The sequence below is a fragment of the Antedon mediterranea genome, chromosome 5 (genome assembly GCF_964355755.1).
Source record: "Antedon mediterranea chromosome 5, ecAntMedi1.1, whole genome shotgun sequence".
Lineage (NCBI taxonomy): Eukaryota > Metazoa > Echinodermata > Crinoidea > Comatulida > Antedonidae > Antedon > Antedon mediterranea.
The window spans coordinates 18646355-18673958 of NC_092674.1; the positions used below are offsets into that span (position 1 = coordinate 18646355).

General features: G+C 34.9%; 1 protein-coding gene across 2 annotated transcripts; it reads right to left on the reverse strand.

Moving 5' to 3' along the window:
* Positions 1-102: 102 nt before the first annotated feature.
* On the reverse strand, positions 103-25872 carry LOC140048761 (transmembrane protein 255B-like). Of its 2 annotated transcripts, none has more exons than XM_072093542.1 (7): positions 25711-25872; positions 14907-14972; positions 12604-12743; positions 10108-10260; positions 8933-9081; positions 1764-1917; positions 103-1374 (listed from the first exon to the last, which is right to left on the reverse strand). In XM_072093542.1, exons 2-7 carry the CDS (start codon positions 14950-14952, stop codon positions 1075-1077), a joined length of 942 nt encoding a protein of 313 aa, XP_071949643.1. In that variant the 5' UTR covers positions 14953-14972; positions 25711-25872; the 3' UTR covers positions 103-1074. The 2 variants fall into 2 exon arrangements, with proteins under 2 accessions (XP_071949643.1, XP_071949644.1); XM_072093543.1 differs by lacking the exon at positions 25711-25872 and adding an exon at positions 16700-16830.
* Between the last annotated feature and the right edge of the window lie 1732 nt (positions 25873-27604).

A 27604-nucleotide genomic window follows, 5' to 3' on the forward strand; every position in this document is an offset into this window, starting at 1 on the left:
AAGCACTTCTATTTTACAATGGTAAGGGCTAATTTCACATGCATTCGTTTTCTGGATAGATTAAAATTTCTCTGTTTAAAGTATGTGTCTGTGATCATTTATTAATTAAAAGGAAAAACTACATCGAGGAGGTAATTTAGGTTTTGAAAGGAAAAGGTTTGTACGCCAGTATCTACACCAAACCAACATCAAACAATGCTGTACTTTTGCTTTGCTTACTTTTACAAAAAATACATTACAAATATACATTCAGTCTAACTTTTATTATACAAAAGATTTATATACTTTCATAAGCAAATCTGGCCACCTAATTTTAGCACAGGTTATGTAAATAAAAAAGTTTTAAATTAATATACATGGTGCCATGCTCTGGTAATCAATATGATTATTTACAAAACATGCTTTTTAATACACATTGTTTAGAAGAATATGTTGATATAAAAAGCATTTTCTACTTAAGTATACATATACTACAAAAAGTAGCATCATAGCATGATTATGTAGTTTTTAGAAGTCTAAAATTGCAACAACCATTATTACTTATTATAAAGTGTACCATCTTAATATTGCTGTCTATTGTACAGTATGTATGTAAATAAAATCCACTAATAGTAAACCAGCATCCAAATATTATATTTGAATATCATTAAAACATTAAACATAATACAAATTATGGACAAATCTAGAATTGTTCGAAAAATAAACCTAAATACAGGTTTTCATGTATATAATTCCTAAACACATAAATTAAATACAGTGTAAAACTTCATTATGTAGTGTACTGGAATAGCAATGTCCATTTTAAGTCATAATCACATTCACAACAAAAAGTGTTGCTTTTGCACAATTTAACTACATTTAAAATATACAGAGTACCATTTTTTTTAAACAATCTAGGGGTGTCAAAATACCTAAATTCGCTTTGCCACAGCTCCTCCCACCTTATATATAAATCCTAGATCAGCCGCCCCTGTATTCTATAAATGCTTTAGGTTAAATTACATAAGCCTAACTAATAACTGGACTGATTTGTTATTAATACTACCACTATTTTCTTTTGAATTCATTTTTTAATTAAAGAGCCGGGGGTGCTGATGGCACAACAGGTTCTTGGCTTGCCTCTGTACTTGTATAATCATAATTGTAAGGTGGAGGAGGTTCTTGTTGTTTGCCTTGATAAGGTGATGCACCAGCTTGCATTGGGTAAGTTGCTTGTGGGTACTGCTGAGCTTGGCCTTGATATGGTTGTGGCTGACCTTGATATGGTTGTGGCTGGCCTTGATATGCTAATGCCTGCTGTGGTGGTGGTGTAATATAGACATTAGTTTGTGGAGGCATTGCTGATGTTACATACAATGCAGGTTGACTTCGTACCTGAAATATTATAGGTGTTATATTGTTTAAGCGTCTTCGGTAATAATATCAGGGGAAAAGGGAACAGGTGCTGTTGGTAATTGTAGGGGGTAACTGTTTATCTATATAAATTTACGCGAGGGAAAAATTCAGTAAACCGTGCATTACTTCTAGAATGTTTACTCGATGGTATAAAAAATTGGTTCATACGTTCGATACTGATTTTGAGCACCTGATGTAACCCTGTTTACTAATTAAATTGAGTTTTTTCACCGATTTATTCAGAATGAAATAGCCTTTTTTTACGCTGAAATTACTGTGTATTCGAGAACCATCTGTGTGGGCACGACCTAAATTGTACACGAGCGAAGCGAGCGTACCATCTAGTAGAATAAAAAATGAATACTTACTGTTTTATTAAATCCACTGATTTGGGCTGCAGTAATTAATCCTAGTAGAGTATTTAATGAACATAATCCTACTGATATCCATAGCAACCACATATACACAACAAATCCGTCACATGAACTCACCCCTTCTATGTGAGTAGGAACATCCTTTGGACTATATTATAATACAAAAAGAACAAGTGTAATGTTTAGCCAAATTGTTGTAGTATAGGGGGATAGTATGTACAGTAACTCAAGATACCGTAAAAGTAAAATAAAGTATTTTTTTAAAATCTCGATGAATCTAGTAATAACCAAAACAAATACTACATTTGAACTCATTACTTTAGGTTTCTTTGAATAAATGCCACCCATAGAACATAAATAAATGCCACCCATAGAACATAAATAAATGCCACCCATAGAACATAAATAAATGCTACCCATAGAACATAAATAAATGCCACCCATAGAACATAAATAAATGCCACCCATAGAACATAAATAAATGCCACCCATAGAACATAAATAAATGCCACCCATAGAACATAAATAAATGCCACCCATAGAACATAAATAAATGCCACCCATAGAACATAAATAAATGCCACCCATAGAACATAAATAAATGCCACCCATAGAACATAAATAAATGCTACCCATAGAACATAAATAAATGCCACCCATAGAACATAAATAAATGCCACCCATAGAACATAAATAAATGCCACCCATAGAACATAAATAAATGCCACCCATAGAACATAAATAAATGCCACCCATAGAACATAAATAAATGCTACCCATAGAACATAAATAAATGCCACCCATAGAACATAAATAAATGCCACCCATAGAACATAAATAAATGCCACCCATAGAACATAAATAAATGCCACCCATAGAACATAAATAAATGCCACCCATAGAACATAAATAAATGCCACCCATAGAACATAAATAAATGCCACCCATAGAACATAAATAAATGCCACCCATAGAACATAAATAAATGCCACCCATAGAACATAAATAAATGCCACCCATAGAACATGAATAAATGCCCCGGGGCATTTATTTTCTTTCACAATATTGTATTATAACACATTTCTATTTGTAGTAGACTTCCCTGGTCTAAAAGTTGACCAAGGATTTTGATATCAGTTTTTACTGTTATAATATCACTATTTGATATTTGGTTATCCACATGTAAACTGGACATTTTGTAACTTGGTCAACATATATATTTATGTGACATTGGAGTTGTGCAGCTTAAGTGTGGTTCCCACTAGCGACGCGACGCAATGCAAGTGAATTGACCAATCACAAGCTTGTGATTGCTAACTGTCTATAACTTCGCTTGTCATTGGTCAACACGCTTACGTTGCGTTTACGTCCTTGCGTTACGTTCTAGTGGGAACCAAGCTTGAACCTGCGTGCTACTTTATTATTTCCTATTATTTATCTTAAATTCAAAAAACCAAAACCTGGAGCCATTAATGTTTATCCTATACATTAATGATATGCCTGATAATTTAAGTTGTGACACAAATATTGCTCTTTATGCTGATGATGCTAAATGTTACAGAGAAATTCAGTGTCCAGAATTGCCATTCACTTCAGATTAATATTTACTTTGAGCACCTGGTCTAAAAATGGGATTTGAATTTTAAAACTTCTAAATGTAAAACTAGAATTTAATTTGTCACTTTGACGAATTATAGGTGATCATTTTTATCATTTTACTGAAATTATTATTTGTTTACTTGCACGTACGTTAACATACGATCGGAAAATGTTGATGTATGCCATCCTATTATACGCCTTTAGTGCTGAGTTGTGCCTATTATATGCCATATATAATATGTACAGTATATAATGTATATCTATATACAGTGTAGCATAGGTGAAATTACGGGACACACGTCATGTTCTAATTTGTTGGTATGATGGAATTATCAAAATAAACTCGAAGATGACAATTTCGAAAGATAATGAATTGAGCAAATAAATATAAGAATTGGAAGAGAATTTGGCACGTAGAAGCGCTGTGCGCGCTCTTTGAAATTTGTATAACTGTGACGAAAAAGATGAAAAAACAACTTTTTAACTTCAACTGGCCATATGTAAACTTCACAACATCCGATAGGCTTGATTTTTATATGAATTCATATCTACATTTCATCAGCTTTCATAATAAATTATAATCATCAAGGTAACCTTCAATTCCGAAGAGCTGTATGATATTCAAATTTACGGCGAAGGTGAAATTACACGACCTACGTTATTCAAGTTTTTATGCGTGATGATGTCATCAAAATAAAAATAGTGACAAGTCATGAGAAAGTTAATTAATTGAGCAATCACATACTAAAATTTGAGCGAAAATCGGGTACAAAATAACAGAGATGCGTTCTATTGAATGTGATAAAATATGACGAAAAAGAAAAAAAACTTAATTTTAAATTCAAGTGGCCATTTGATGACGTCACAACATTTTGTACGTACAATGTGTACATGTATTCATATCTACAACTCAATGGCTTCCAGAATAAGTTAAATAAATTGGGGGTCTTAGTGCATTCTGAAGAATTATTTTCATTTAAAAAATTCCTTATTTTTCACCATTTTCAGCACTTTAATGCAATTAATTTGCGCATATTTTCATTTTGAACCTGCTCGTATAGCGTTATTTTATATCGGAACTGACTCAAATTTGGTGAATATACTAAGGATGGTGAGTAGAATGCGATTTGTTAAAAAAAATTGTATTTTTTACGCTTTTTAAGTATCGCGAGCGCAAAATTTTTTTTGCGCAGTCATTTTTTGAAACGCGCAAATGGCTTAATTCCTGCTCTAAATTGATCAAAACTTAATTTTAAGGTTTTTAAAGCGCGATTTCACGCGCATGACCCTACGTGCGCGTGCGTTTTTATTTGCTAATATTTTTACCCTTGACCTGAAGTTTACGTTTAGTGAATGCTTATTCCAACTAAAAAGGTTAAAGTGGTTGCGAATAATAAACCGTGGATAACCAAAGATGTGAAAATTATTATTAACCGGAAACAAAAAGGTCCAAAAAGAATTAAAATGTGCAATACATAAAGAAAAATACAAGTTTAAAAATAAGGTTGAAAAGAAGTTCACGGAAAATAACATGAAAGAGGTGTGGCAAGGAATGAGGTTAATGAGTGGACATATAAATAATAAACAAAAATCTGTATCGCTACCAAAAATTGACAAAGAATATGCAAATGAATTAAATATATTTTTCAATCGTTTCAACAAATATGATTTTTCAAAAGAAATTAAGGAACGGAAGTTTCAGCTTGAATCAAATATAAATGACATAAAAATTGATACAAATAAGGGTGAAGTATATATAAGTATTTTAGAAATTTGAATGCTAAGAAAGCTCCCGGGCCCGATAAACTTAAACCAAATATTTTAAAATCATGTGCAATGCAGTTATCGTATATTTTCTCAATTATTTTTAATTTGTGTTTCACAACTAGTTCACTTCCAGAAACATGGAAACAATCATCTATTGTTCCTATTCCAAAAAGCTGTGTTATTAAGTATATGAATGATCTCAGGCCAGTTGCCTTAACATCAGTTGTAGGTAAAATATGTGAGAAAATTGTTTTAAAATGCTTAAAACAAATAGTCACTACGCATACTGATCCCATGCAATTTGCATACAGAAGTGCTCGGAGCACAGAAGATGCGAAAACTTGAAAGGCTGTATCGTCATTTAGATAAAACAAAGGTTGGAAATTCAGCCCGTGTTATGTATTACGACTTCTCCTCTGCGTTTAACACTATTCAACCCCATTTACTAGTAGATAAGCTGTGTAAGATGGCCATTCCCTTTAATTTGATTCTTTTTATTCTGAATTTTCTAACAAACAGAAAGCAGTATGTGAAGCTTAGCCCAACAGTATGTTCTGATGTTAGTGTTTCCAATACAGGTGCGCCACAAGGCACTGTATTAGCCCCTTTTTTGTTTACCTTGTATACAAGTGATTATAGATCTAAATATGATTCTTGCCCAGTTGTACGATTTGCTGACGATACGGCGATGATTGGCTTGATTCAGAAGGACGATTGCACTTCATATTTAAATGAGATTAATAATTTTGTAAAATATAGTAATGATAACTTTTTAGAATTGAATGTTGAAAAAACAAAGGAAATGATTATAGATTTTAGAAAGAAAACAAATAAATGTGATCTAGTTGACATAATGGGTAGACAAATTCAGAGGGTGGAAACATATAAATATCTGGGCGTTGTAAACAATAAATTGACGTGGAGTAACCACTTGGATCTCGTTATGAAGAAAGTAAATACTAGAATGTACTGTTTAAGACAACTAAACAAGTTCAGTGTAAATAATAATATTTTGATTACATTCTATCAGTCTATTATTGTTGGGGTTTGGAAATATTGTATTGCAGGGTGGGGTGGAAATGTTACAAAGGGAGATAAGGGTAGAATTGATCGTGTGGTAAGAAGGGTTGAGAGGATGTCTGGTTTGTGTCAGCAGTCGGTGGATTCAGTTTATTGCGAGAAGCTGGACAGGCTTTTTGGGATGGTGTTGAGGGATGAAAGTCATCCTGTGAATTCCGATTTAGGCAGTCTCAGAAGTGCTCGCAGTGGAAGATTGCGATCCGCGGCTGCTGACACAAACCGATATCTTTTCTCCTTTCTGCCCACAGGTATCAGGAGACATCAGCGACATTCATCCAGATGAGCACCATGAAATAATATGTAATTATATGTTCTTGTTGTGAGTTTTTAATATTGGTATTGTTGTATTGTCATGTTATTTTATATATTGTAATTATGATGTATATGAAGACGAGCAATGTAATTTTCTCCTTGTGGGAACGAATAAAGATTATACTTGATACTTATATGATTGATAATGTGATTTCCCAAAATGGTGTATAAATTACGTCACGGATGAGTGATCACGCTGAAAAGCTTATTAGGATTAAGTTATATTATTTGAAAGATATTGTGAAATTTTGGTAATCATTGACATTAAACTTTTTGAGATAATTGTTACACAAAATAGTGCCCAGAAACAATAACAAGGATTTGATACAATAACAATAGGTGATCATTTTATTCTAAATGATCACCTAATTATTTCTATTACCTGATCTAAAAATTCTGTTCTTTTTGATTATATAATTAATAACGATATTCTTGAATGAGTTAGTGAAATGAATGATCTTGGTATCATAATTGATTCCCATTTATCTTGGAAGTCTCATTATAATTATAATATTTCTAAAGCAAATCGTATGTTAGGCCTGGTTAAACGTGTTAGTTCCCATTGTAATTCACATGTAAAACGGTCTCTTTATTTAAGTATTGTTCGTAGTTAGCTTGAATAACTGTCTGGTCTCCCAATTACAAAACTTATATAAGACAACTTGAGTGAGTTCAGCATAGAGCAACTAAATTTATTTTAAATAATTTTGAAGCTGATTACAAATGCAGACTTCAAACATGCAATTTATTACCATTATGTTATAGGCGTCACTTTACAGATATCGTTTTTCTTTTTAAGTTATTAAATTCTAATATAATTATTACTGACAATTTATTCAATATTCGTAATCCACAACGTGTTACTCGTACTCTTTTTGATATTCGTCACTGCAGAACTGAATCTTCTTTTCAATCATATATCCCACGTTATCAAATCAAATCAAATCCATTTATTGCAACAAAGTAAACATTGTTGAATTTACAATTCAAAAATAAATAAGATAAAACACAAGTAAATATTACAATATAAAATTACATTAAAATATGAAACAACTTGTACGGCAATTTGGAATAACTTACCCGGTGAAATTCGCAACTTAGATATTTCTGTTAGTTCTTTTAAAACCAAATTATTAAATTATCTCAATATTTAATTTTAAAATAATTTTGATATTAAAAATGTGTGTAGTTGGTCGCTTTTTTGTAAATGTTTAAATTGTAGAACGTAATTATTTATTTCTTTTTTGTGCTCTGTTTTGGGTTGACCAACTAGCAGGTGTTTAGCACCTGTTTGGTCTTTCCTTGCCCCCATTTATAATTGTTTTGTTTTCTTTTATTGTATATGGCAGAAAATTGAATAAATAAACAAAAATAAAAAAACAACAAAAACAATTTTCATTCAAACTTGGCATAGTGTAGGTAAGCTTCATATCAAAGGTCAACTCCCTGCAAGTTACATGTTATCTAATCCATTTAACGCACATTTCAGACCATTTCAAGCTTGTACAATATTTGTTTGTGTCATGTGCACACATTTGTTGCATGATAGAAAGATCGTTTTTACACTTAATTTTAACTTTAAAAATCATGCACTCTCCAATGGTTAATTTAATGCAAATTTTTGAAAAAAATCAATTATAACCCTACAGTTTTTTTAGCTTTTTATGAAACCTAATGAGCTGTAAATGAGATTAAGGATATCGCGACATGCGCTCGTCGTACAGCCGTCGCCGTAAATTACTGTGACATCACAGGTGCATCGCAAACTCTACTAAATGAGTTTTCACTGTTGTTCCCATACAAGAGACAGGTACCGTCACTTCAATTGCTAATTTGACCTGTATTAGGCTTAAATTTGCCAAAATATTTAGTCTGGTATTTTGAAGAAACACTTTAATAGTTTACATTCAATACAAATTCAACTAACGTATTTAATCAAATAAACGCCATGCTTTGAATAAACGTCCCCTCGTTGATACTTGTCTGACGATACAAATTGGATGAAAACAAGTTGGCCCACTTCACTGAGGTTCACCGGTCGCACGAGTGCCGTAGCCGTAGTGGGAAAATTTCATTTTTGTTATTAATATGTCTTTGAATTTAAAACAATACGACGTTACGATGTTTCATTTGATTAATTCACAATGTGGCCGTATAATATTTTTATTGCATTTATCTCTTCGTCTCATATATGTATCATTTTACAACCAACAAAATTAACACACCCCTAGAATAAACGTCCCCTAAAACCATCCTGAACAATAACAAATAAATATGGCAAACATATTGAAATCAATACATGTGCATCTTGTAAACACTACTCTAAAGGCCCTACACCTCCAGGCATTTCCTTCCTCCTAGACATTCACAATAAACTATTTTTATATTAAATAATCACCACTAACCCTTTAGATGAAAATGTACAATCAATATCCAGTAAATAACAACAGTAGCATGTGTCAGCCGGTACTTCTGCAGTGCATATTGTTGTCCCTACTGTACATTCCACACGGGTCTTATTTGCTGAATAACTGCATTGGTCTACATCCACATCCTGTATTGGGAAAACAGATTTTGTGAGCAAGAAATATTTTTCATCTTTACTTTACATCATTGCCATCACCATCATCTATGATTCTAAACACCAAACCCTGATATACACACACATCATATCATTATTATCGTGATGATTTAACACAATTAAGGGTTTTTACGCCTTCTCCGATCCGGCTCCAGTTTAGGTTCATGTCAGATTGCACTACAGCAGGTTTGTGAAAACGAAATATTGAGATGCAATTTTAGGAAGCTTTTGATTTGCGTCGACTGATGACCAAAGTATGTTTATTTACCGTGCGTATACAGGAATATTAGGATACAATTATCTCAACATCCTTTTGGTGGTTTCTAAGCTCAGACGACCTGATTGACTTGACCTAAGTGGGTCACCTTGATTCTAAACACTGGTGTCAACATACCCTATCACCAATCATTACCCTAAAAACCACAATTATTGCATTCATCATAATATGGTGATTTTAAAAGGCTATGCGAGCATTTTAGCGTAATCATGTAATAATGGTGTTTTATGTTACATGGTTATGAGTTGTAGTTATGTGGTTTGAACATAGCTACTGTAACATCATTATGTGCGGCTAAAGTTTGATCAAGATTTTAATGTAAAATGAAGTGTCTTGTGCGTTATAAAGGGAAAACCCCAGGCTGTACTGAATTTTTATGTGATTGGATCATCAGCACAATATTCACCCTAAACAAGATACAATGCGAATTCCGGGTACCTACAGATCCGGTCCCGGGATCCGGATTTTAGGCAGAGAAATAAGAAGTTTTGGGAACGCTGTTCTCACAGTAATTCTAAGAGAAAATAGGATTTTAAATCAGGTACGCCGACAAACGCATTACATTTAAAAACAAATTGTATCTGTGACTGGCTGATCAAACCATGTTTTGTTTAGTAATGTAAGGTTTAGTACAGTATAGGTTTTACATTATATTCCCCGACAAAAAGTACCCCACCTGGCACCACCACTACAAAACATAATGAAAACAAGTAAATACTAACATCAGCTGCTGCCGCTGCAACTCCATCGATGATAGCACCACAAATACACATCAATATGCTGAGCACAATGAATCGCACACCCCATTGCATGAAGCTGCGTCCCTCTTTCTTGTAGTAAACACCTACTAAGCCAATGCAAACACCTAATATTGCCTGAAATTTCAAACATAGCAAAGTATTGTTAAAATGAAATGACAAATAATGTCTTGCCTTACCTCGGCTTTATTATCGGATGTGCCCTCCTCAAACTTCTGCCATTCCTTTCTGTCCTGTGCTGTCCTAGCCCAAGTTATACCTGTGTAGGATATGTTGTCGTCCCTCCATCTGCATTTTTGTCTTCCCCTTTTCTTCTTTCTATATGACCTCCCATCGCAATTTGGCTTCTTTTACTTTGTTCCTTATATCTTTGAATTTGGTGAATTTTGTGTTTTAATTTTTTCTTGTAATGTGACCTTAAACATTTGTCTCTCCATCGCTCTTTGTGCAGTGATGAGATTTTGTTCTATAAACTTAGTTGTAGTCCAGGGTTCACATCCGTAGGTCATTGTATAAGCATACACACGTTGAAAATCCGCCTTTTGTGCACTATTGGGGTTTTCTTGTCGCATAAGATGTCTCTATATCTGCCGAAGCAGTTCCAGGGAGCCTTTTCTCTGATGAGAACTACATCTCTTGTGTTGTCAACCATTGTTAAAGGTTGGCCCAACAGATACCTCTAATTATCAACTTGTTCAATCTTTTAATTTTTAATCTCTATGGATGCACACATTTGTCATATATTTTGTTTTTCCTTTTTTTTTTAAGCCAATCTTCTTACTCTCTGTTTGGATAATTTAACTGAGGTTTCATGTCTTCGATATCATCCGCAAATCTCAGGTCAGTTAACTTTTCTTCGTCGATGTTGATTCCAGATTCAGATTCTTCTAGGGCGGTGGTGAAGATTTTGGGTGATATTGTGTCTCCTTGTCTAAAACCTCTATTTATGTGGATGGAATGGGATATATCTTTGTTGAGGTGAATTGTTGCGGTAGTGTTTGTATAAATGTCTGAACATAGCCTTCATTCACTCCGGTTTTTGGACACTCAGCATGTTCTACCGAGTCAAATGTGAGGGCGTGTGGCGCAGTGTGTTCGGCGTTGGACTACCGATCGTCAGACCTAGGTTCAAATCCAACTCTCGCCACATTGCTTGTATCCGTAGGCAAGATACTTTACTTACGTTGCCTCTCTCCACCCAGGTGTATAAATGGGTACCCTATAGATCTAGACACAACTTTGCTGGTTACCGGCTGCATTATGGGAGTATGTTTCCATACGTGTTTGATCCAACAAAAATACTGTAAAGCGCCTTTGAGCATGATTACTCATGAAAAGGGCGCTATATAAATGTGGTATTATTATTATTATTATAAATGCTTTTTCATAATCTATGAAACCTACACATAGATTGTTGGTTTTTATCTAGAATATGTATGAAATAAAAATGTGTTTAATATCTATTAAAACAATAAATGGCTAGGCTCACACAGGTCAATTGCCAAGTCGCCATGGGCGAAAACGTTTCCAGATTGGTGAAAAATAAAACGGCTTACCATTTTGGCAACGAAATATGATAAAATAAATAATCAAATCATCATTTTGTCCAACAAAAATGTCCACATTATTTTGTTCGTTATCATGTTGCTTAATTCAAGCTCCATTTTTCGCCATCTTGCCTCATTGTACCAGGCATCTCTTTGTTATTTCAATATGATGGAGGTAGCAGAGATGGTAGACTACACACAGAGAGAGCGACATATAGTATCTTCAATGAATGACATCTCAGTGAAATCAAATAGGTATGCATTATGCATTTTAGACGCTGTGTTTCACATTTGACTCTTCTTAATATACTTTCCTAGTACGTGTGAGTAGAGTAAACAAAACAACATTGGGAAATGGTAGAGTCTATCTAACAGCGATGGGATGAGATGGTAGTTTCCCCAGTAACAGAAAGTGGTGAACACTTTTTACATAATAGCCATAATGGCGAGGTATATGTAATACTCTGTGTTGTGGTCTAGTATGTACGTTCAACGATACCAATGTTTATTTGTTAGTTTCTCAACAATATTTGAAGCATACGACGCATGTGCCTACACATGCTTTTCGTGTTACGGAAGTCATCAGAGCAGAGATGACAAACACCAGTCAAGTGTAAAACAAAATAAAGTAGCGTGTACATTACAGGGGATTTCAGGAAAAAATTCACTGTACAATGTTCTTAAAAATTACATCATTGTATAAATTTGAAACAATTTAAACAATTGTTAAAATGTCAATTTTTAATTAATGTTTTGGATAAAGACCGATTCATTTGGCTAAATAAACAAATTGGACCATTTTTGCTATAAACTAAATTGACTAAAACAAAATATTTTGATTTAAATTAAATGTTAGTGCTAGCACACAATAGTGTTAAATAACTATGAAAAATGCATGAACTATTGTACTTACACCAATTGATGACCAGAATGCTCCTACATAATAGTTAATGACCATAAAGTACAAATACATGCCAATGGCAAACTCTAATGATGACGAAATAAAAAGAAGTACACTCATCCATATAGCACACTTCTTTCGTCGTCCATATTCTGTACAAAAAACAACAAAAAGAAACTTGAAACTAATTTAAGAATACATTCTAGGCAAAAAAAATTGATTTAAAAAAAATGGAATGAACAAAAATGAAATGAACAAAAATGGTACAGTTAATAGTGGTCAATTTTTATCTGACTTCCATGTGACACATTGACATGATGGTATTATGATACATTGTTCCCTTCTGCTACAGCAAGCACACTACCGGTCACTTTCTCACACTGCTCAGTTAAAAGAAGATTCTTTATACAAGATCATGATGCATCCTATATTATACAAATAATGATGTAATGAATGAGTGTAATGATACAACAAGAAATATTTCTTACAAAAAACGCTGATCAACTTTTTGATGTAACAGTTTTTACATTACGGTAAATGATGCTTTTTTAATAGATATTCTATTTAAGAAATAATGATATATTATCTGAAAAGCTCTATTTAATCATAAATCAGGGCCTATCGGTATTAAATACCTAACTGTTTTGAGGATGTATATTATGATTGGATTCAGTTTTCCTTCTGTAGTTGATTTTGCTTATCAATCAATTAATTAAATCTGCAATCAAACAATCCATGGCCTACTGATGTACTGAGAACAAAAATATCATCTTAAACTATTAAACTATGAATACCGTTCATATTCCAGGGTGGGGGCGTTATACTCCCTAATGTCGTAATACCCACAACCCCAACATTCCAATCAAATAATTTTTCATCTATACACACCAGGGGCAGATTGCAATATAAAGACCTAGGCTTAAACTTAAGCCTGACTTTAATCAAAGACCTAAGACCTCGAGAAAGTCTCAGTTAAGCCTACCGAAAGCCTACTGCAATATCATGGTCTTAACTGAGACTTTATTAGTAAAGAATTTTAAACAATTAAACCGGCCTATAGTTATCGACAAAATAGAGCGCTAGATACAAATAAGTGCAAATAGAGTACTTTAACAATAAGGAGGAGCGACAACCTCCTCAGTAGGACATATTGCGGCCATTTTAATGAATGAATGAATGAATGGACACACTGCCTATTCAATATTGTTAAGATTACGTAAATACTAAGAGATTTTCGCAAATAATTACAAATATTGGCAACAAAATTGTATGTAATTTGGTAGTAAATATTGGTTAATTAATATGTTTGAAGTTTACAAACAAATAAATTTTAATTTTTTTATATGTAGTCTTTTCTTGATGAAAATAGTGTAGCACTAGGCCGCGTATGGAGAATATGCTGTTCAGCTTGTTGGTGCGGTTGTGGACCGCTAATATCGTCAGGTAGATGTAGGCATAATATAGGTTTTATCTATTGAAACAATTGGTAAAAAAATAATAATACACATGTCTTATAGTTCAATACCCCTTTTCTACACTAGTATCATAACATCAATGCACACTGTTATTTTTGTTATTATTATAAAATTAATTAGCTGAGTTTGTTTCATAAACATCAAATTAAACACTGAAGTAAAGATTTAAGAATTTATTTTACTAAAAAAGAAAATAGTACTGTAAGTCTTCACTATGTGAAAATTATGAACAATAGGGAGGTTTCGCAATCTTACGAATACGATAACGAAAACGGATACGTCATATATTTGTGAAACTTTTGAGCTGATCCCCATTTCATATTCGTAAAGCGTATTCGTGTTGACGAATATCCCCAGTCATATTCGTAACTACAAAACGAGTATAGTTTTTGATCTATTTTGCACATTTTGCATTTGAATCAGGAATGATTCATGATTATAATATAATACTAGATTTATTGAAAGTAATTTACTAAGTAATTTACTAAAATGCCAAGTCAATTTTGATAAATAGCAGTTTTTAAAGTCCTCACTCGCTTTGATGTTACGCTAGGCCTAGGCAGCCAAGCACCAAGCAACACGTACCTGCGCTTCGCTCAAATTTACCGCAGTCATATTTTGAACGCGCCTCAATATTTCGTTGCCATGCGAAACAGATTTTTTTATGGCTTACGAAAACGAATACGTGTGCGTGACGTATCCGTTTTCGTTATCGTATTCGTAAGATTGCGAAACCTCTCTATTAACTTGTTATTAATTCTGATATCAAGGATAATGCTTCAGAGGTGTAAATTGTCAATGCACAATAAACTGTTAATAACTATGGTAAACACACTGTACCTGGAGTACGCTGCTCAATCCTCACAGGAACTGTTGTTTGTTGCATTTCAACTGTTTCAATCTCATCTATAAAACATAAAACATTTTAATGTTATTCACAGGTAAATATGTCAGATGTCAAATTAATAGATTTTGTGCTACTCTGTAAAAACTTACATTTTAATGCTATTTTAATGTTAACCACTCATCTCAGAACAGTGTCACTTCAAGGATTTATTTTTAGGGGAGCTCAAAATGAAAATATTGAGTACTTGGACTGTAATTTAAATCCAACTTGTAGTAGCACATGCCTGTCCTATGTTATATCTAATATACAGTACCATCCAGAAAAGATGTACCCATGCAGTTTTCCATGGACGAAATTCGGCCAAAACGTGGTTGACTAGGTAACGATAAGACAGCCCACATTCACTTAACCGTTAAGACATTGAGTAATTCATTTTTTTTTAGTGAATTGTCTATGGGCTTTTATTTTGAACCTCTGGAAGGAAGGACGTTTTATGACAAAAGGCACAACGCCTGTCATTATTACGAAACAATAACTATTAGGCTATTGAGGGCGTAGTCTAATAAAAGTCACGTGATATTTGATTTTGTCGATAGATGGCGGTATAAATTACGCAATATTTGACTGCATGACGATTGGTGTGTACTGCATGACGATTGGTGTGTACTGCATGACGATTGGTGTGTACTGCATGACCATTGGTGTGTACTGCATGACGATTGGTGTGTACTGCATGACGATTGGTGTGTACTGCATGACGATTGGTGTGTACTGCATGACCATTGGTGTGTACTGCATGACCATTGGTGTGTACTGCATGACCATTGGTGTGTACTGCATGATAAATGTGAACTGAAGGCAGAGGAGGCGTTCCATAGTTTTCTGCTTCTTTAAATTCAGTTTTTTTTGTGACGATCTGGCAATTCATTTCGATTGTAAGTGGATACAATTATTTTGATTATTTGACAAAGGTATAAGTAATTAGAGATTTAACAATTTCCTGACGCTACGCAGAGAAATTTGTTTTAAGCATCATGTCTAAGCCTGCTAAAACCACACCAATGGCAAGAAGGACAGCAATTGAGACCCTTGGCAACGGGCCAAACAAATCCAAGCCAAAACAACAACAAGACGATGAATTAATTGCCACTGAAAGCGGTCACAATGTGGATGACTTAACAACCAAAAAAAAGGACGAAACTGATACCAATTATGTTCAAAGACAGCGATGCTTGTGATAGATCTGATGATTTTTTAAAACAAAGAAACTACAGTACAGATAAAAACTACTGCAACATTTGCCACGCGTAGGTAACGTAGTCAACGCGTGGCGGGTGCGTGGCGGTTGCGTGGCGTAGCATTCGTAGTGCGTAGGCTACGCGTAGCATTCGTAGCCTACGTTGTGATCAACTGTGTGTGGGAATTCCCCAAACTCAACTGTGTACAAGTACATCGTCGACGGCTAAGCAGGCTACGAAAAGTTCGAATAAATAGAAATGATACGATTGTTACAATAATATCATCATCATTATTAAACATACTTGAAATTCAAATTTTTCTAAAGGAAATAGCAATTAAAATTGCTCAAAGCCTAGGCTAGACGCGAAAAGTCTAATTAACTAGGCCTACTGCTGACTGCTGTACATTCACCATCGCCGGCCAGGCAGTAGTGTACAAAATGAATTGATGACGGGCCGTTATTATGACTACCTTTCATAGTAATAGTAACTATTAGTAGTAGGCCTAAAATTGCAAGTTAATTTTTTATAAGTAATTAATACAGTACTCAGTATGTTTCATTTAAACAAAAAATATCCAGGTTTGAAACTTTCGTCGTAACTGTACATCAAACTCCATTAATATTAGCTATTGTAACAACCTGCAGCAGAGGATCGGTGTGGAGGGTCAAGTTACAGGTCGTTTAGAACATCGTCATCAGCAGAGAGGAGGAGGATCGGAGGACACATAACATGTGCTTGCCTGATCTTGTTGTTTTGTTTTTTTTTAGTCATGATGCGCGATAATAGTAGATAGTATTTAAATAAATGTTATTTTAGTTATAAATAAAAATAAATTATAATTAACATTTTAGGGTTAGGAAATATGCAAGACTTTATTTAATAAAAGTTGAACTTCACTAAATTGAAGGTTAAAATCAAAACATAAAAGTACAGTTCAGAGAGAGTATCCATCCGCGGATCATAAACACGTGGATATAAACACACTGGGCGAATGAATTACGAATGGAGTGATCCGTCTCGATTTCCGTTGGAACAAAAATAATATCGCATTGTATTCTATTATTTTGACATTTACAGTATTTAAACAATTCATATTATCCCATAGTACTAAATAAGCGTAATATTTCATTTAAACGCATTTTTAAAACGAAACATCGTTCATTATATAGCCTAGTGAACAAACATAGTTCAGACTGTATTTTATTTATTTATTTATTTTATGTCTTTAGGCACTGTGGCCAAGGATTACCAATAGTGAATTAATCACTGTCCTATCAGATAGGTGGTAATCCCCCTGATACAGAGGCTATTGTGTGAACCAGTTCACCGGGGTAACCCCCTACTCTTTTTCGAATAATGAACTGGGTTCTTTTAAGTACACACAGGTTATAACTGTGTACACTGGACCTACGGTTTATAGTCCTTATCCGAGAAGACTTGTTCCACCACCAGAACTAGGAGCGAGTCGGCCTCGAACCCTTGCCGATGTTGTTGTTGGCTCTTTAGGTACGATAAACGGCGCCCCTGCCTTAACCGCTCGGCCATATGACTCGCTGTAGAGAGTTGTACTGCGCGATACAAACACGTGGGTAAACAGCAGCTTCACGGCGAAAACTGTCGTATCGAGGAAATATCCTTCTGTCACCTAGGCTATACCACATTATTTCACATTTTCACGCCATGTACATCGTATTTAACGCTTGTACACAGTATGGATTATCATACAGTACTACTACTAAGTAGGCCTATAAGTACTATAGGCGTACCACATATTTTAAAATTAAACTGTCGGTAGGTACGCCGGTAACCCTACCTTTTTAGCTAGCTAGCTAGGCCTAGCCGGAGGCCATTTCACACAAACAGATGACGACCGCCGTCCACCGTACGTTGGCCGATCGGTGATAGATGTACACTTGTTCTTCTTTCATAAAAATAAATGTCCCATTTTAACACAACCAACACACAGTAATTAATACTAATATTAATACATTTATTATTACTTCACAGTAATTAACTCGCATTTTAAAATTGATGAAAACTAGTATTCAAATTTGTTAACAAATTCCGTGTGTGGTGCAGCAGCACAGTACACAATAATCTGAACATTGGAATTTCCCCTCCTAGCTCTCGCTTCGTAGGCTACGCGTAGACTACGCGTAGCATGTTAGCTTGCGTAGATTACGCCACGCGAAACCTACGAAGTTGCCACGCGTACGAAACGTAGTCTACGCGTCCAAATGTTGCAGTATTTATTATCTGTACTGTATATTTCGCTTTATGTGAAGTTATTAACGGAGAAAATCTTGTAGGTATACAAAAGATAACTAGATTTGAACTCGTCACTACGGATGAGTTAGGTTATCCGCAGCGCAAACGCCACGTGCACGTCATACTGTACGTTAGAATATAACGATTATGCCATTGAAAAAACGTTAGTGCGCTCTCTATTTTGCGTCACGTCTAAGTATATACATACAGCATACACTATATTATACTACATACAGTACTATACTACATATACAGTGCAGAATAGGTGAAAAAAACCAAAGTTATTGACGCTTTTAAACATGATGACGTTATCACAAATTAAAAAATTGTATATCATGCGAAAGATACAGTAATTGATTGACCTAGATAAAAAAAATGGGGGGAAATGGATTACGGATAAATGGAGATGCGCTCTATTAAATGTGATGAGCTATGACGAAAGAGACAAAAATCCTTTATTTTATATTCGAGTGGCCATACGATGACGTCACAATGTCCGGTTAGCCATATCGATGCATGATTTGATATCTACAACTCATCTACTTCCAGAATGTGTAATTTAAAAAAAAGTCCACCACGTAGTTTAGAATCTATGACTGTTTAAAAAAAGGCATAATTTTCACAAATTTTTGAACTTTTTCATAAAAAACGCGCGCAAATTGTTCAATTCTACGTGCTCGTATGACGTGATTTAAGTCGAAATTGTTTGAAAGTTGGTAAAATTACTAGAAAAACAAAAATCAAGCAAAAAAAAGATGTTTTTGCGCACACGTGGGAATTTTTTAAATTGCGCGTGTAACTTTCTGTGAAACATGCCATTTTTAATCCATAGAAAGTTTGGGCTTAAATGACTTAAATTTTCACTAAGTTTCAATACAAAATGACTTACAATCTTATGTTGGCCAGAATTAGAGATGTGCTGCGAACAAAATTCGTGGAAAAAAGAAGATTAAAGAAAAACTAGATTTGAACTCGTCACTACGGACGAGTTAGGTTATCCGCAGCGCAAAACCACGCGCACGTCATATGTTAGAATATTGCGCACAGAAAAACGATTATGCCATTGACAAAATGTTTAGTGTTCTCTCTATTTTGTGTCACGTCTAAGTATATAAGGTATACATTATATACTGTATACGAATAGGTGAAAATAAGTGACCAAAGTTATTGACGCTTTTGCACATGATGACGTCATAAAAATTTAAAATGTGGTAAATCGTGCGAAAGATAATTGATTGACCTACTGTAGACAATATAAAAAAAAGGGAGGAAATGGAATACGGATAAGTAGAGATGCGCTCTATTAAATATAATGATGTATGTTGAAAGAGACAAAAATCCTATATTTTATATTCGAGTGGCCATACGATGGCGTAACAATGTCTGATTAGCCATATTGATGCATGATTCGATATCTACAACTCATCTGCTTCCAGAATATGTTCAATTCTACGTGCTCGTATGACGTGATTTTAAGTAAAAATTATTTGAAAGTTGGTAAAATTACTAGAAAAGGCTGGAAAAACAAAAATAAAGCAAAAAAAAAAATGTTTTTGCGCAACGTGCGCGTAAGAAAACTGTGCACACGTGGGAATTTTTGAAATGCTCAAAATGACATGAAACGCAAAGAAAGTTGATTAGAAATTGAAATTGCGCGCGTAACTTTGTTACGTAATAAAAAATAAACTTCACCACTTAGTTCAGAATGTATGACTGTTTTAAAAAAGGCATAATTTTACGAATTTTTGAACTTTTTCATCAAAAACGCACGCGAATTGTGCAATTCAACGTGCTCGTATGACATGATTTAAGTCGAAATTGTGTGGGAATTTTTGAAATGCTCAAAATGACATGAAACGTGTAGAAAGTTGATTAAAAATAGATTTTTCGCATTTTGAAATTTCAAACGCACGTGCGCGCGTAACTTTCTGTGAAACATGCCATTTTTAATCCATAGAAAGTTTCCCCTTCATATATGACTTAATTTTCACAGTGTCAATACAAAATGACTTTTGGTTTTTAATCTATGATCAATCATTGAAATCCATAAAATCGTGCGTAACTTGCGCTGCGCAACTCGGACGGGACCGAAAACCTTATTACGACATCTTCAGATAGAGGTCAAACTTCTGATAAAGTTATATAATGTTATGTTGAGAATATTTAGAGATACACGCGCAACAAAATTCGTGGAAAGAAAGAAGAATATAGAAAAAAAAAAAGAAAAAAAAAAAGATCGTGACAATAACAAGGGGTTATCCGCCAAGTGCGGATAACCAACAACAAAAAGATCCTGACAATAACTAGGGGTTATCCGTCAAGTGTGGATAACCCAATAAAAAAAGATCGTGACAATAACAAGGGGTTATCCGCCAAGTGCGGATAACCAACAACAAAAAAGATCCTGACAATAACTAGGGGTTATCCGTCAAGTGTGGATAACCCAAAAAAAAAAGATCCTTTTTCTGGAGAATTTATGTAAATATTCACAGTGATCGTGTCAAAATTATAACCGCTGGATTTAACATCAATGGTGGAAATATAACGATTCATGACATAAACCCATAATATATAGTACAGGAAAGATACTGTATGCTCAGAATCAGTAAAAGGTTGAAAAAATTGCAACAGAATTTTTTTCACCACAATGCATTTCTATAAGGTCCCTATATGAACATACTAAAAGTCTAGAAAAATCCAGGTAGGGGAAATAGGTTTTTTTAAACAAAATGGCCGCCAATGGTGAAAAATGTCTAAAAATGAACAAAAAACATATATTGTATATCTAATTACCATTTGATAGCAGTTTTTATAATGCTTTTTATATTTCTTTAGTGTCAAACATTTAAACTGCAATATACATATTAATTTAAGTGCTATTTAGCAGCAAAAACACAAATTTAAGTATCAAGATATCAATCACCACGGTTATAATAATAGACAACGTAGTCCTATGCATTATAATGCAGGACTACGGTGTCTAATAAAACAGTTCATTTACAATAGAATTATACAATCTTACAATCTATTAATCCATTCATTTTCATTGTCCAGTTATCATCCTCTGTCTATAGGTAGGAATTAAGCATGTGCTGATGATGCCGTGGTATTCGTCACAAACAGTGGTAAACTGGTGGTAAATTTGTCATCAATGGACACATCACGCCATTTGTAACTTTCCATCCCCCAGTCTGTGGGTTGAAGAGTATTTTCTATCCAAGCTGTACCATGGTAATATACTGTACACGCAGGGAATGACATTTTGCAGCATTTGTTGTTGGGGGGAATAGACTTTATTTCAAGTGCTGTTTTGCTTTTTGCTACTTTTTCCCAGAACGTATTCCTCCATAGCGCTACCAATGCCAATTCCTCTGAGGCGATGGATTCTTTTTTTTTTAAGACGTTTGGTTTTACAGAGTTTGTAAGCATACTACTGCCCAGGTGTTATGACTTTTTAAGACCTTTTCCGACACCAAATAGATGGGATGTAGTATCACATCCCTGGATTCCATGTATAAAAAGCAAATTAATTTTTACAGAGCTTCACACCAAGGAAAGACTTTACATGCATTCACAGTGCTCCCCCATCGAGAACATACAGTATTAAATCAATGAATGAAGCAACCGTGACAGAATATTAATTTAAGAGGAAAGAACATATTATTACACATGGGTCAAAATCAACCATATTCATCAATAGAGAAGCAGTGCACATTCCCTCACATACTATTTCATCATTGATGGCTAGGCTGTGTGAGACAGTCATACACAATGCATCATTTTTTGAAAAAGAACCTTGTACTTTTCCTGCAGCCCTCTTTTACTTCATCGACTCCATACACACTGCTAGACTACTCAGAAACATTCATCTCACTGCCCACTGTATGTTATCAGTGGGGGAGCACTGCTACATCAAACCTCTTGGCCCGAAACAGCAACATTTCAAGACATTTATTATGTACCATGTATGTTTGTTACGTTATGTGAAGGCAAAGTAAACTCTTGTGTTTTTATATAATTATGGGCCGTAAGTAAATTTGGTTTAGGAAAAGCTGGAAAATCATCACAGTTGGAGTTGTATGTCAAATTTTGTAAACCAAACAGTTTCCAAAAAAAAAGAAAACATTGCATCAGGAATTTGGCATTGGTAGCTATATGGAGGGAAGTCAATGGAGACTTTAGACAGCCTACTTTTCTTTGAGAAAGTTGCAAAAAGCAAATCTATTCCCTTGCTGCAAAATGTTATTTCGTGAGTCTTTATTACCAGGTATAGCAGTGGATAGGAAATACTCTTCAACCCACAGACTAGGGATGGAAAGTATTGATGAAAAATTTACTACTAGCACCAGAGAAACTATTAAAGTTGATTAGATGTACCTGTAAATAAGGTTGTAGTAAAATGAATTGCAGTTGCAGAAAATATGGGTTGGACTGCTGCTCCACTATTTTTTAAGAATGCCACGGCATCAGCACCCCACCAATAGATGGAGGATGAGATACTGACAAGATGAAAGTGAAATTACCGCATTTATTTGAATAAATGCCCTTGGTGGTTGATTTTTAAGGAGGGTAGTGGGGGCGTGTAATCGTCGTGAGGAGTTTATTCGGAGAGGCGTTTATTTTTGTGGGTGTAATGTGGTAACATGTATAATCAAATAAATACACCCTTTAGATATGAACAAATACAACACCATCATGTCATTCAGTGAATTCTATTACAAATAGAGATGTGTTAAAACACAATATTATGTATAATATGAATGTGGCGAGTCGTACATTCGACGAAATAAATTCAAAATGATGTCCGATGGGGGCAGGGGAGGGGGTGCGCTGGTGTAGGTTATTCAAAATGATGTCTTATGGGGGAGTTTATTCGATTTTTCTAAATGTAGCATTTATCCGAATAAATACGGTAATAGATTGTAGTCCAGTGATGGCGCAAGGATTTTCCCGATAAGGGGGCTGGGGGGGGGGGAGGAGTGCGCAGCTAGCATCAATTGGCTGGGCCATCAATGGGAGCGCACCCAGAAGTTCCAACAATATTATACCAGTAAAGGGTAGTTTTAGTCACTTTTAAAAATGAAAATCCTTGAAACAGCACTCAATGGGGTATTGTTTTATATTAGGAAATATCATCATATTGTCTACATATACTCCCGAAAATAGCCAATTGGGGAGAGGGGATGGGGGGGGGGGGCCCGGACAGACTCCCTCACCCTTCCCATATGATCGCCCATCCCTATACCCCTCCCCACTGGTACCACCAATGTTGTAATATATTGTTATAACTGTACAAATGTAAATGAACTGATTTATTATTAGACACCGTAATCCTATGCATTAAGCATAGGAAGGACTGCGTTTTATAACAATAGGGATATATCTAGATACTTAAACATTTGTTTTGCGGCCATTTTCTAATTAACAGCACTTAAAATAATGTGTATATTGTAGTTCAGATCTTCGAAACTGTAAAGAAATATAAAAATCATTGTAAAAACCGCTATAAAGTGGATTATTAAATTGAATTAGATCTACTATTTATGTTTTTTTGTCCTTTTTTAGGCATTTTCGACATTGGCGGCCATTTTGTTTAAAAAAACCTATTTCCCCTACCTGGATTTTTCTAGACTTTTAATATGTTCATACCTTATAGAAATGCATTGTGGTGAAATAAATTCTGTTGCAATTTTTTCAACCATATTTCATAGTTTTCCTGTACTAATACTGTATATTACTGTACATAACTTTGTGAAAAAATTAAAGAAATAAATAAATATGGCAAGTTTGGTATCAAATTAAAGCTTATGACGTACAATACCACTACCATAATTTCACAATATACTGACGTCATCAAAGCACACACATTATATATTACATAACTTCGTGGGAAAATTTAAGAAATCAAATTTTAAATATGGCATATTTGGTATTAAATTATAAGCTTATGACATGTACAAAACCACGGAACAAAATATAATTTGAACAATTTAATGATGCCATTACTAAGCCACACCCATTATATAAATATATTACATAACTTTGTGAAAAATGAAACAGCAGAATGCGTAACTGAGCTAATGATTACGTAATCGTTGTTGAACGTATGCTCACCTGGGTTGATATAATAGAAATCTCACTAGCTAGCGTGGCTATTTGAGAAGAGGGATACCGTAGTTATAATACGTACGTGTAACAAAAATGGTGAAAATATGCTAAATATTACAATTAATATAGATTGTCAGAAGGCTCGGGAACACATTTTGCATTTAATTTATCATGAAAACAAAAGTTGATTAATTTAGGTTGGAACATGTGCATTTTTTGCATTCCATACTTTATTAGAGGCCAAGTTTATCGATTAGAGGCCAAGTTTATCGATAAGTTTTTGGGCAACATGACTTGGGACCGACTTGACGTCGTGGGACCGACTTGACGTCGTGGGACCGACTTGACGTCGTGGGACCGACTTGACGTCGTGGGACCGACTTGACGTCGTGGGACCGACTTGACGTCGTGGGACCGACTTGACGTCGTGGGACCGACTTGACGTCGTGGGACCGACTTGACGTCGTGGGACCGACTTGACGTCGTGGGACCGACTTGACGTCGTGGGACCGACTTGACGTCGTGGGACCGACTTGACGTCGTGGGACCGACTTGACGTCGTGGGACCGACTTGACGTCGTGGGACCGACTTGACGTCGTGGGACCGACTTGACGTCGTGGGACCGACTTGACGTCGTGGGACCGACTTGACGTCGTGGGACCGACTTGACGTCGTGGGACCGACTTGACGTCGTGGTGGGACCGACTTGACGTCGTGGTGGGACCGACTTTAGATGTCGTGGTGGGACCGACTTTAGATGTCGTGGTGGGACCGACTTTAGATGTCGTGGTGGGACCGACTTTAGACGTCGTGGTGGGACCGACTTGACGTTGTGTGGGACCGACTTAACGTCGTGGGACCGAGGGGCCGACTTGACGTCGTGACGTGGGGCCGACTTGACGTCATGTGGCCAACATGACTTTGGCCAAGATAAGACGTTTTTTTTAGGGCCGACTCTAGTCTAAGGCTAGGCCTACTAATATCAAATAATACTAATAGAGAGGGCCTGGCCCTAGTATAGGCTAGCTACTAGGCTTAATAGGCCAAACAACAAAGGGCCAGCTAGGCCTAGCTAGGCCTATGCCTGGCCCTACTATGAGGCTATCCTATAGTTGAGGCTAAATAAACGGGTCAGAAGGACAGAAATATGAAGTGTATTTTAAGAATTATATTACTTACATATTACAGCTTAAAAAAATACGTTATTTAGCCTAAAACGCCTACACCCACTGTCACTGGTGGGGTACAAATAGACGTGTGACATGACAGATAAGAGGTTCTCTTTTGTTTTATCGTTTGTTTTTCTTTTTGACGTACGTTTAATTGACGACATTGAAAGTTTAGAAGCCATTTTGTGTCAAATGGGAGGTTTCCTCTACACCGCATTTACGAATACGAAAGCCCACACTTTTTTTTTATTTCAGAAATTTGAAATAACGAATTAGTAATTCGAAATTTAAGAATTACTTATGTATTCAAAATTTCGAATTATTACTTATTTTGAATTAACAAATTATGAATTTGAAATTTCGACGTTTTAATTGGTTTTTCAAGTAATTCGAATAAAAAATATAAATTTCGAATTAATAATTTGAAATTTCGAATTAAAATGTCGAAATTTCGAATTTAAAAGACGAAATTTCGAATTATATATTCGAAATACTGTATAATTCAAAATTATTAATTTATTCCGTCCTGTGTCATCCTGGATTCATCGAACTTCCGGAGTGTGGTTGCATCGGATCCCGAATCCTATTGTATTGGCTTACATTATATACTTTTTAAGGGAGGCGCCGGGGGAGGCGCTCAATTAGTCACTGTCTCTTTCAAAAATAAAAACAACAAACAAAATATCGTTGCTTGACTAAGAATGATGCGTATTAAAACAACTCGATTTAGGATTCCTTTCTACCTTCAGACAGTCAGTGTATTTAATAGAAACAAACTTAGATTAGTACATTGTTTGATAATGTTATTGTATTTTGCATGCGTTGTAACTTTTTTTTTAAATGAAGTGTATTCTTTTTCGCAATAAGAAGACAAATTTCATACTGTACTATTTTGGTTTGTATGACAATAAAAGATCTGTACAGTATCTGTATCTGAACTATCAAGAGATTATTGAGAAATGTTATCGTATATTATTAGTAAGTACGGACACTAAAACCGAAAGCTGAAAAAATGTTCCTTACTCGAAAAAAAAGAAGCATTCTGACGAACTGGAAAAGGGGTGGGAGATTTTACTGGGCTGTGGAACCTTTGCACCGGGAAGGAGGAGAAACATAAAGGCCCATTTACACTAGGGCGATAACGATCGACGATAAATAGATAAATATGCATTTTTTCATACTTGAAACAAAGGAAATTAAAACAAAATATTCATCCTAGAACTATCATAGGATAACCATCTATGCTGTCTTTGATGAAAATTATATTTTCACACGTCCAATCAACGTTCATGATTAGGAAGAGAATTATCGTGGCAATACAACGATGTTATTGTTTTTATTGATTATGAAGACAATTTGATTGGATTTAAAAACAAAATCCTTTTTATCAAAGACATCATAAAAGATTATCCTATAGTTCTAGAACAAAAACATTTCTAATTTCTTTTGTTTAATGCAAGAAAAATGTATCTAGGCCTATCTATTTATCGTCGCTCGTTACCAAAGGGCCCTAAGGCCTATACATTTTTCTTACATAAAACGATAGAAAATTAATTATAGGCTAACCATTTATGCTGACTTTTTTTATTATCCAATAATGACGTCATGATCAATAAGAACAATAAAATCGTTGTATGGCGTCAAATGCTCATACTAAAATATTATTTTCATCAAAGGCAGTATGTGGAGGGTTATCATTTAGTTTTAGGATAACAACTTGTTTGATTTCATTGTTTTATCATAAGAATCAGGGCGGATCCAGGATTGTGAAAGCAAACTGTAGAGAGTCCACACCACCATGGTTGGGGCTGAGTTAAGGCGATTTTGAAAATCAACACCTCTAGTTCATTGTGTTTGGTATAGAAAAACAATAATGTCCCCTTAATCAACATTTGGGACACTCA